This window comes from Neolamprologus brichardi, chromosome 8 (assembly GCF_056152115.1).
Source record: "Neolamprologus brichardi isolate AB-2024 chromosome 8, ASM5615211v1, whole genome shotgun sequence".
Classification (NCBI taxonomy): domain Eukaryota; kingdom Metazoa; phylum Chordata; class Actinopteri; order Cichliformes; family Cichlidae; genus Neolamprologus; species Neolamprologus brichardi.
The window spans coordinates 447,422-460,121 of NC_142111.1; the positions used below are offsets into that span (position 1 = coordinate 447,422).

Genomic DNA, 12,700 nt, shown 5'->3' on the forward strand with positions numbered 1-12,700 from the left:
CCAAAGTGCTTGCTCATAGGGGGTCATATGATTGTTGGGCTTTTCTCTGTATCTATGAAGCGCCTTGAGGCGACATTTGTTGTGATTTGGCGCTATATAAATAAAATTGAATTGAATTGAATTGAAAGCACTTAGAAAAAAATGCTTGTGCGGATGGGTGTGAATGGATAATTGATGCATGTTGCGTAAAGTGCTTTGAGTGCTTAGATCAAGGGTGTCAAACTCCAGTCCTCGAAGGCCAGTATCCTGCTTGTTTTTGTGATATCCCTGCCCCACCTGCTGCTGATTACCTGGATCAGGTGTGCGTTGCTAATAAGAAGCTAACAGGGCAGGTTAGTTGGAAAACAAGCAGGACAGCGGCCCTTGAGGCCTGGAGTTCGACACCTGTGGCTTAGATAGAGTAGAAAAGCACTATACAAGAACCAGTCCATTAATCATTTACCACAATCTTGGCTGTAATTCTTGAAATTTGCAAATCCCAAAAACCTTTGCAAGTGCTTGTGAGAAGTTGAGGTGGGCTACTCCACCACTGCTCCTACCTTTTCTGGGTTAGTCTTCAACTGCCCACTCTCGAGTATATATCCAAGAAAGGACACAGTTTTTGCATGAAACTCACATTACTCTGCCTTTATGTAAATGGTAAATGGACTGATTCTTATATAGCGCTTTTCTACTCTCCCTGAGTACTCAAAGTGCAGTTTACAATATGTCTCATTCACCCCATTCACACTCACTCATACAAGCACTTCTAAACTCGAGTGCAATCTAACCAACATGCGCACACATTCACACTCCGATGAATGCTTCGGAGGCCAACTTGGGGTTAGTATCTTGCCCAAGGATATTTGGCATGCAGACTGGGAAATCCAATCCCAATCCCAGATAGACAACTCCTCCTCCCGGTCCCCCGCCCCCTTCATACCACCCACTCATATGTGATGTTGCTGCATGCTGATCTAAATGGTTAATGGCCTGTATTTGTATAGCGCTTTACTAGTCCCTAAGGACCCCAAAGCGCTTTACACAACCAGTCATCCTCCCACACACACATTCACACACTGGTGATGGCAGCTACATTGTAGCCACAGCTTCCCTGGGGCGCACTGACAGAGGCGAGGCTGCCGGACACTGGCGCCACCGGGCCCTCTGACCACCACCAGTAGGTGAAGTGTCTTGCTCAAGGACACAACGACCGAGACTGTCCAAGCCGGGACTCGAACCGGCAACCTTCCAATTACAAGACGGAGGAGGAGGCGGGAGGCAGTTGGGGATGGGGAGGGAAGCACTGGAAGCACCACAAATAAGCTATGTTTTCATTTCAGAGTTTTCAGTTTCAGTTTCAGTTTAATGAGACATTAAACTGTTTAATTTTCAAAAAAAAAAAAACTGGAAAAATGGAGTGTTCTAAAATTTATGACCAGTAGTTTATATGTTTTACTTTGTTTTGAATTTAAAAACTTGTAGATAATGTGCAAAAAATAGATTTTATTTATGTCTTTGTATGAATTTTTAACTTTGGATAATGGTAGCTTAGAGAAGATCCAAATGGTCCCTTGTAGCACATTTGTTAATGAATAAATCTTCTGAAGTAAACTTCACTTGGTTCATATGAAACCACTGTTCAGTCTCAATCCACACAGCATTATTGCCGCTTTATAAAGATGGAACCCTTCCCTACTAATGAAATATAGAAATGTGATCTGATCAAGGATCTTTAGACTCATTGGGGAGATTGAAATTGAGTCAGTGTTACTGGATAACTTGAGTTGCTTCTTGAGTAGTTATGATACTTAGCATTGTGACTAATATCTTAGGAACTTCCACACAAGATAGCATTCGTTAGGATTTGTTACATTATTTAGTTATTCTGTGGTTGATGTTAGAAGAGAGCAGAGTTAGTCTTTTGCTCTGCTGTTAGACCCACGAATTTAGGGTTTAACGTGTTCTTAGTATAGCTACAAGTCTGTGAGCCATGCATCCATTTTAGCATGCTTAAGTGGTTGATCTCTATAGAAGACCAACCATGTTTTCTCTTTCTCCCTGGTTTCTAGAAAATTGCTGGTTTCTAGTTGCTTTTTGGTGGAGGTAGAATTGGTGCATAAATACTCAGCAGAAGTAGCTGTCTGAAGCCTAGGGTTGAGACTAAATTGTACTAAATGACTAAGACTTGGGAGCATAAACTCTGTGGTGGAGCTTCATCGTTGTATTTGTGTCTAGGGTTTCTGACCTTACTGAACACATGACTTTTTCAGAGGCTGGTATGGGGAACTGTGACTAGGTGTAACTGGTAAGTGTATAAAGGGTAAAAATTGCACAGTTGAACTTGAGTAGTGTTGTAATTAATCTAGTAGTTTGGTCTGGTAGCTTTATTGTAGACCACATTAACTGCTTTGAATTGCTGAGCTTTGTTGTGTCTTGTAGGTATTTTTATGTGCTTCCTTCAGCTTCCAGGCCTCTCTGGGGGGAAATATATCTCTGCCTCATGTTTCTAGCTAAAAGGTACTTAGTAAGCAAATAGGGGAAAGTGTTGGAAGTCAGATTGTTATTTACAGCTAAATTTTATTTTGGACACAGATCTTGCGTGTTTGGTGTCATGAGAATGCAGCCATTGGCTTGCAAGTGACACAATCATATGTCCTTATATGGTCAGGACAGTCTTCAAATTGGAAGGACTGTGTGTGTGTGTGTGTGTGTGTGTGTGTGTGTGTGTGTGTGTGTGTGTGTGTGTGTGTGTGTGTGTGTGTGTGTGTGTGTGTGTGTGTGTGTGTGTGTGTGTGTGTGTGTGTGTAGGTGTGTGTGTGTGTGTGTGAGACAGAGGGAGAACAAAGTAAGATCTTCCTGTCATTTTTCCCACTTCGACAAAAGTGTTTCACACACGGGTTCAAAGCCACACTGTGTTACTTTATATTACATTACTTTTCCTTTATTTGTTTTTTTTACATTGCTGATGTTTTAAATAATTGGTTTTAAGGTGTATCCAGTCCTGTGTTTTATACTGCAGATATCTACAGTTTAATGCAACTTACCACCAGTCAGGTATACCCATAATAGATGGTCGTGTACTTTTTGTCTTTTGACGACATTTTTTTCTAGTAAATTGCTTAAAAAGTTATGGACAAATATCAGGTTACGTCAGTTTCAGTAGTTTCAACCTCTCGAGGAGAACAGAAAACTAATCTTTTCCAATTAGTACCTCCTCGGCACGGCTCGCCACGGTTTGCCATTTTTAAAATCGGGGAAATTGCTACAAAAACAACACAGAGGTCTCCAAGTCTGACAAAAAGCCACAGACCGAGCAGCAGGTATATTCTTGCCTCGACGCCCACATTTATTGCTTTGTTCATGTGGGATGCTCATATATGTTGCTATGACAATGACGACGGACATAAGGTGGTTCTAAATTGTTATGTCATGGCAAGCTGTGTCTAGTTGGTGTGAGTGGGTACTAATGGAAAAGGGGCTTTTGTTCTTTCAAAAGTTAGTGTTATCTTCCTATAATTTGGTTGATTCTGTTCATGTAGCATTTTCCAGATGAACAGAATCAACATTTTGGGATGGATGACTGATCATGCATAAAGATATATTCCATTTATTTCTCAGTTTGTATCTTTTTTAGTTCATAAGGTCATTTTATTATCTGACAGTTTCTTGGTCAGATCTTCTAGTTAACTCTAACTTGTAAAAGTGCTCTTCTAAAAACCTCCCCTGCAGAAAGAAGCAAAGCTTTGGTCAAAGGCGGAGCTGGAGGATGCCGTCACTCACCAACTGAACTACAGAAGAAAACTCTATGCTGCATGAGTAGAGCTAAGTTTCCCATCAGGATATCACAGTAGATACTGAGACAAGAGTGGATAGGTAAGAGCAATTCAATGTGTAATTCAATGTCTAATAGTTAGGGTTTTATAAATACAGTCATTTACTATTCCTTAAGTAACTAGTGAGAGGTTTCTCATTGTTTTTAAATGCAAATTTTTAAAGTAAAGTCAAGGAGACTGTCTTTGATTTCATTCATAACTTATTGGAAAGGATTTGCATGTGCAGAGTATTTTCATGTACTGTCTTTAAGATTAAGTACTTACCATTTTAGTTGATTCTTCTATTTTAATGTGTGTTTTGTTGACTTGTTTATGTAAAAGTAACTCTTCAGCTGAAAGGCTAAAATGCTTCTCTTCTACAAGATTATCATCAGTTCTAAGAACACCAGCCAAAGAGATTTTCTGTGATGAAATGATGTTTCTGGCTTTAATTAGTACAGCCTGTATTAGTAATGTCATCTATTCTTTACAGGCTATGCTAATCTATGCCAGAATCACCAATGCGATGGATGGTGAGGCTATAATACTGTTCAAATATTTCTCAGTGTTTGTCAGCTTTTGTGGAAATGCTGTCTTGCGTATCTAATACTAAGGACAATCAAAATGTATCTAGAGAAGGTTTGCTCTAATTTTATAGTCAACATATACAAGGTGACTCGCGGTTTGTATGCAGCAAAAAGTGTCAAAATCTAAAAAGGATGCCAGGAATGCTTTGAAAGAGAGGGGTTGTTTTTTTCATGTAATTTGGGTTGTGAAAAGCAACAGGATTTAAACGTAAATGTATAGTAAATGTGAAAACATACATTTAATATGTCACTTGTTCTTTTCACGTTCAACTGAGTATCGAAAATAAGTAAACAACTCTGTTTTCACAGTTTTTTAAAACTGTGTTGGAGAAAAGATGAAATAAGAACTGATGTTACAAACCACCAACTGGCTTTCAGTGTGGCCGTGTTTGATGCCATCTAATAGTTTATGTTATGATTGGAAGGATTAGGTCGACCATTGTATGTCGGACCTGTAGCACTAAAATTCAATGTGATGTTTCACTATTTGAACAGGAGAAAGTATGTAGGTATTGCACACTGATCCTGTGCAAGATTACACTCTGACTTTACATTACAGCGTCCTGTTGATAAAATAAGTTCAGGTTTCAGTGAGGCAGGTTAAGAGGATGCTGTGGCAGACAGACAGAGGTCAAACATGATGAAGGATCTTACCTAGTAAGCTGGGAAGTTTGAATTTGTTCTTCTATTAAGAGTTTTACTGTTTTACTGGGCTCTTGTTGGATTGGTAGCAGGTCATGTTCTACATGTCTGCAGTCACTCAGTGAACAAAGGATGGCTGACTATGTTTTTCATACATAAAGAAGCATGTTTAAATATATACCTCTTATAGATCTACTAAGAAGTACTTGCCGCTATTCCCTGTGCAATATTTTGGCAGATGTGCAATTACCATCCCTATCCTTAATCACCGTAGCCTGTTATGATGCCCATGTACAAACTCCCACAGTGTGGGAGTTTATTGTATATTGTTTTCTTTACTTCTGCACCTTTGTAGTCTTGCTACCTAATTTTGCTGTGCATTCAACTGTACAATAACAATAAAAAAGTTCTAAGTTCTAAGGCGATTCACTTGTTTCAGCCTTGACTGAATTTATGCTGTCCTCATTACAAGTTTCTGACAGTAATATATTTTCAACTACATAGCTAGCTTGTTATATCCTTTATCAATGCATCCTCTAAGGCACAGATGATTTGTTGTATTTGGTAGGGTTTAATTGTGAAAAATATGCAAATATTTGTAAAACATAAAAGGAAGCAAATTGTATTATTACAGAAGTAAAATAACAATAACATATGAGCAGCTTAGAGAAACAGTACTGTACAGACATGATCACAGATACAGTACTCAGTCCCAAAAGATAGTCAAAAAGCAAGCAGCTTAGAAATGAAGCCATATAAAGCAAGGATTAAAAGGATTATTGCGCTGCGATGCTCGGTCTATGAACCACTGAGCAAAAAGGAAGCTCCTTAGTGACCCCCATGTGTAACCACAGCGATTATTACAGGCTCACATCCTTTGCAATACTGCTATTCACAATGACCACAAGATGGTGCCAAAGGGAGTACCAAAGAAAGAAAAGCTATGGTTCCAATACAGGAATTTCTTTTGGGAAGCTCTTTTCACAGTTTCACACTGGGCTTCTCCGATCCGCACATTAAAGCAGACTGAGCAAGAAACTAAACTCTTAATGTATCCATGTGTATGTGAATGTGTGATTGGGAAAATGCCTTACACATATGCTGTGCATATAGAATAAACAGTTGTGACTATGTGTAAACTAGTGAATGACTTTTAGCAAAAGTGCTTTTAGATTTAAGTAGGAGTAGAAAAATGTTGCGCAAGAGCCAATCAAAGCAGCCACCGCTCTAAGTTTTTACCTTACTAGTATCTAAATGGATGAGTTATTAAAAAGAATCTGACCATTATAAAGTCCTTATGAAGAGAGAAACTATCCAAAGTCAGTGTTGGGAAGGTTACTTTTAAAATGTATTCCAGTACAGATTACAGATTACAGATTACATGCCCCAAAATGTATTCTGTAACGTATTCCGTTACGTTACTCAATGAGAGTAACGTATTCTGAATACTTTGGATTACTTAATTTGTTATCATGCTTTTTACAACTACATGAATGTACTATTGCTGTGATTTATTACTGTTACTGAAGGTCCGCGGCACCGAACCGTAGTAAAGGGACCTCTGGCTAATACGTCAGGTTCGTGTCAGGCTCTTAGCTGAAAACTAGCTTTACTTTGTTGTCTGAGTCAACTTTGCTAGCAAGAGACAGAGAGAGGTGTTGAAAGGCTGCTCCAACGGAACTTATTGTTTTTGGAGGAAAACATGAACACGGTGTACAGTCGAGTCTTAATAGCTTACTTACAACTGGGCTCGTTAGGCACTCTTGTTGGCTGCAGTGGTTATTATTATATTTACATGCTTCCAGCTCTCGTTTCCGCTCGATGACAGCTCATACATTTCCACTCGCCTTTTTCTCCCTCCCTCGCTCACAGACACATAACGAGTATGGCAGTCCATTCTCCCTGCAGCACGGACTACACTGCCTATGATGCTACATTCTCCCTATTAGCTTAGCACAACAACAACAAGGCACAACACGCAGAGAGAGAGCATCACCCTGTAACCATGGCAACCGTAACGCTGCCGCCTGGAACAACAGAACGTAGCTGTCAAACAAAACCCAAACAGTCCTGACCCGCCACAATATGAAACAGGGAAGTACCGCCGTGTAATCCATTTATTTCAACAAAGTAACTGTATTCTAAATACCACCTTTTTAAACGGTAACTGTAACGGAATACAGTTACTCATATTTTGTATTTTAAATACGTAACGGCGGTACATGTATTCCGTTACTCTCCAACACTGTCCAAAGTAACCAGTTTGTAAAGATATGTGTAATGCTTATGACCTTTAGATAATTATTTACTTTGTTCCCTCCTCCCTTACATGATCTTCGGTGTGAATCGGGAACAACCAAGTAACCTCGTAACCTCGTAACCTCTAAGGCTGAAAAATGAAGCCAACATGAAAGTGCCAATAACACTGGTACCTCTAAAGGTAAATTGAGGGTGATTCCAAAACCGAGGTAATCACAATAGGGCAATCAATTACTTTTCAGACTTTTCTGTGTGATTGACATGTAGCTATTTCCAAACTGCTTGCTAGGACTCACCCTGTAGGTGGGTGGATCGATCTAAACATCGACAATATCGATACCAATGATGGTAATGGTATCAGACTGATATCAGCACGATTGATTTATACTCTTCCCTAAGCTGACTTTATAAGTTGATATGAAATGCTTGTATCTGTATTGGTATAGGCAATACCATCTTTGTATTTATTTGGTATCAGCATCAGAATGTGTAGTATGGCACACCACTACTCATCTCAGTCAACTGGAGTCACTGAACTGGACCTCTCAGTTTGGTTTGTGATATTTGGAGCAATCTAATTGATTTGAGGTACCAACAGTCCAAGACATTTATGTGCTTTGGTGAGTGAATGCTAGTAATTTATTAGTCTGTCACTTTGCACCAATGATCAGGTGTATCAGTAAATCATATGATTGCACCTTGCTAATGCTGACAAGCTGGACTGGATAGTCTGGATAAAGTAACATGTCTTGGCTGACTGAAATGGTACCTTATTGTCATTTGTAAAAGTATCAGCTGAATTCCTTAATCGTTAATTTTTATGTATTAAAATGATTATTCTGTTTTTTCTTTCAGATGTGTCATGGTCACAATGAACCTGACCTCCAGCACTGATCCTGTCTACTTCCTTACCAGCAGATTTCCTGGTTTGAGAGACCAGCCAGATACCATCATCAAAGCTGACTCTGCTATCTTAGGTACTATGCACAACTGTAAAGCTGTGTAAATTATATGTGTACATGTTAAATGATATTCTATCTGAAAGAACACGTGCAGGGAATAGGAAATTAAAGAAAACAAAAGAACTTAAGATTATGCCTATATTCCTGCAGGACAATGCGTGCAGGAAAAAGAAGACATACGAAGGACAGTCAAAGAACTAAAAAAGCAAAAAATACCAAAATGTAACAGAAAGCCACTTGACTTTAGGCTGGTGACAGAGAGATAATAATGTAAGGCTGAGAAAAGAATTGTGGCTGAAATGGAAATATGATTTGTAGGCACAATAATTTAAAATCATTGTTTTGTTTTTTCCAAATTAGGTTATTTTATTAGTTGAGAAAATTGATTCACAATAATAATATTCTCCACATTTTCAGGTGGCTCCTACCAGAGTATGGGCAATTCAGCAGAAAACAGAACATTAATGCTGCCTCCAGATGAGTTTAATCCATTAGGAGGGCATACAATCTGGCAGGTAACTGTTGTGGCAACAGTTCTACTTTTAACTTTGATCTTATTAGATCTGTTTTAGGGCTTCACTGTATGAATTCCATTGCTTCAGTACCAAGTCATGGAATTCTAACTACCACCAAAAATTCAGCTCATGGGTCTAGGGAAGCGGTCCCCAACCTTTTTTGTGCCACGGACCGACAATATTTTCACGGACCGGCCTTTAAGGTGTCGCGGATAAATACAGCAAAATAAAACTAGTACCGGTACCGAAAAAAAGAAGATTTATTCATAACACACGTGAAAACACCCAGGAAAACCGAGTTAACAATAAAAACGATAACAAAATAACGCTGAAAACCGATAAAAACCCTGAAAACTATACATTTCACACCTGAGCCTCAACTCTCGCGGCCCGGTACCAAACGACTCACGGACCGGTACCGGTCCAAGGCCCAGGGGTTGGGAACCGCTGGTCTAGGGGCTCGATGGCTCCTTTGAAATTTTTGCGTACAGTAGATATTCCGGGGCAAACTTTGCATACATGAAAATTTATTTTCATAAAGAGACTTTTTACAAGTATGGTTACATTTTTGTTTTGTTCAGATTTAGATATTATTGCCAAACAAAACTGTTCCACATGTAATATAATGTTAAACTGACAGTGATGCAGGATGCAGGATGTCACCTGAACCATTGCTTGACAAGTGAATAATTTTCTGTATGTTCCTCATTTATCCTAAAGGTGTTATAGGTTTGGAGGAACTATATAGAGTAATAGATCATTTACTGCACAATGGCTAGTTTAAAGAAACAGTTCGTTTTTGATTTTTGCTTACGTCTTCACCTTCAGGTCATCATAATTGTCCTCCTCACTGGATCACTTTCTCTTGTCACTATTGTTGGCAACATCCTAGTGTTGGTGTCGTTCAAGGTAAATAAGGCACTGAAGACAGTGAACAATTACTATCTGCTGAGCCTAGCCTTTGCTGACCTGACCATTGGAACGCTGTCTATGAATCTGTATACCACCTACATCATCATGGACCAGTGGGCCCTGGGACCAGTTGTTTGTGACCTGTGGCTTGCAATAGACTATGTGGCCAGTAATGCCTCTGTCATGAATCTGCTAGTCATCAGCTTTGACAGGTAAGTTGAATTTTAAAAAAAATTCAGTAAAGTAAATCTATCTACCAGGGGTGCAACGATGCTTGTATCGATATTGAACCGTTCGATACAGTGCTTTCAGTTCGGTACGCATATGTATCGAACAATACAAAATTTTTAATTTATTTTATCAACTTTTCTTCTGACGATGCTGTCTGTGTTGAGCGCTCAGTGGATCTGCGCTCGACAGTGCAGCCTAGGCGGAGTAGTCGAACGCAGATTCACTGAGCGCAGCGCAAGCTAGCAAGACAGAAGTTAAGCTCTTGTTGCAACATGGCAAATTGAACCTCCCCCACCCTCATTCAGATCTGGCGTTTGGAACTATTTTGGTTTTCATGTGACGTATGACCCTGAAGGTAAGCGCGTCATGGACAAAAGTAAAACAGTATGTCGGATGTGCCACGCAATGCTCAATTACATTGGTGGGAACTAGTGCGTTAGCGCAGTTAGCTCGTTAACGTGTTGACGCTGTCCAGCCCCATGCACGGGGCGATCCGCGGTAGCTCGTTAACGGAGATTTGCCGTGTTCAGATTAACGCTGACAGCACTAGTGGGAACACAACGAATATGACTGCACATTTACGCCGACATCATCCTCGTGCAAAGACAAGTGGAAGCAGACAAAAACAAGCACGCATGCTACAAACTTTACCCGAGTCATTTAGACAGCCGTTAGCACATGATTCTCCTTAAGGGGACCTGATATGTTTAATATGCTGCTGAGAATATAGCCCAGAAGAAGCGTATAGTATAGCTTTTATTTTGGAAAGAGCCATTTCTCTGTAACAAACTCTCTTTTCCAAAGATGAGTGATTTCTCGATCAGATAGATTTATTATTTTATCCCTTTGTTGTTTCAGCAACATTAAATTTAAAAACTGTACTTTTGGGTTAAAATATATATTTATAATTTTAATCAATGACAAATTAAAAAGGCATGAACATTTTTTTTGCATTGAAAAAATATAGAACCGTGACACCAAAGTATCGAACCGAACCGAACCGTGAATTTTGTCTATCCTTGCACCCCTACTATCTACGGTCATGTATTTTGATGTATAAATTTTAATGATTTAAAAATAAATACATAAAACATGTATTGGAATCGCAAACATTTCCATGCTTTATGATGGAAATGTATCCATGGCCATGACAAAGCTTTCATGAGCGTCATGGGTTTGAAAATATCTAATTCTTTTGACTCTGAACAGCTTTGAATAGTTGCCTGCCTTCTTTTTGTATCCTCTTAGGTATTTTTCTGTGACCAGACCACTGACTTACCGGGCCAAACGAACAACCAAGCGGGCCATGACCATGATTGGATTAGCCTGGTCTATCTCTTTTATTCTGTGGGCCCCAGCCATTCTGTTCTGGCAGTACATCGTGGGCGAGCGGACAGTACAGCCAAACGAGTGCTATATTCAGTTCTTGTCTGAGCCTATAATTACATTTTGTACAGCTATTGCTGCCTTCTACTTGCCAGTAACTATTATGGCAATCCTGTTCTGGAAGATATATCAGGAGACAGAGAAGCGAGCTAAAGATGTACAGGGTCTCAAGGGATCTGGGTCAGGGAACAACCCAAATCAGGCTCCACATGAAAGCGGTAGTAGTGGAAAAAAAGGTACAGAAAGTGCACCCAACAACCAGAATATCTCAGCAGCTATGCTTCACCAGGTGAGGTCCCAAAAATACAGCAGCTATGGACTAAATTATTTGTCTTCTGAGAAGAACAACGCAAGCCTACCAGGAGGCGTAGAAAGTAGAGGGAAATGCAGCATGTTCTGCTTTGAGATTTCATCTCTTCTGCCAGTTCACCATGCATCCAAGAGATTAAATGCCACATCACCAGCAGCAGAACAGAGTAGCTGTGACAGCTTTAACAATAACGAGGCCTGGGATTCAGAAGACCAGTCAGGTTCAGAGGCAGAAGTCGATGCAAGATCTTCAAAAGGTTGGACATAGACCTATTTAGTGGTCTTTGTTTTCATAATATATAAATAAATACCTGATGATGTTTAATGTTCATTACATGTCACTTTTGATGTTTAATATATCTATATAGATGGTAAGAAGTCTAGAAAGGGGAAGGAAAACAAGGAAAAATATCCCCTGTCTACAAACATAAGTCCAAGAGGATCAAATGCAGCAACCTCCTGTTCTGCTGACCCGTCACCTACAGCTATCACCATGAAAGACGCTGCAGTGGCCAAACGCTTTGCCTCCAAGGCCAAGACAGAGATCAGCAAGCGCAAGAACGAAAAAAAGGCAAATGAGAAAAAAGCTGCAAGGACACTTAGCGCCATTCTGTTTGCCTTCATTACAACATGGTTACCATATAATATCATGGTTTTGGTCAATACTTTTTGTCAGGACTGTATCCCTGAAACTCTCTGGGCTCTGGGCTACTGGTTGTGTTATGTTAACAGCACAGTCAACCCCATGTGCTATGCCTTGTGCAACAAGACCTTCAGGACAACCTTTAGAGATATTTTAATGTGTCAGTGGAATCAAAGAAAGAACAAGCCTCATTTCTATCAGAGACAGGCTGTGGTATTCCATAAGAAAGACCCCATGTAGAGTGTGGATCTTTGTTTAAAGCTGCACTTTCTAATCCACATTCAGAGTTGGACGCCTTAACTTTAATGGAAACATAATTAATTGAAATTCACCCTCACAAATCTTTTTGTGTTCTATTAATTTATTTGTGTAGTTATTATTGTAGGGTTTTTACATTACAATATAAAGCTCCTTGAGGCAACTGTTGCTGTGATTTGGTGCTATATATAAATACAGTTAA

At 39.6% G+C, this 12,700-nt stretch overlaps 1 protein-coding gene across 1 annotated transcript; it reads left to right on the forward strand.

The window, feature by feature from the left end:
- The first annotated feature begins 3,828 nt into the window (after positions 1–3,828).
- On the forward strand, positions 3,829–12,480 carry chrm3b (cholinergic receptor, muscarinic 3b). Its single transcript, XM_087845056.1, has 6 exons — positions 3,829–3,855; positions 8,138–8,259; positions 8,662–8,759; positions 9,588–9,883; positions 11,151–11,854; positions 11,966–12,480. The coding sequence occupies exons 2-6, from the start codon at positions 8,145–8,147 to the stop codon at positions 12,478–12,480; spliced, it is 1,728 nt and encodes a 575-aa protein (XP_087701182.1). The 5' UTR covers positions 3,829–3,855; positions 8,138–8,144.
- The last annotated feature ends 220 nt before the right edge of the window (positions 12,481–12,700 follow it).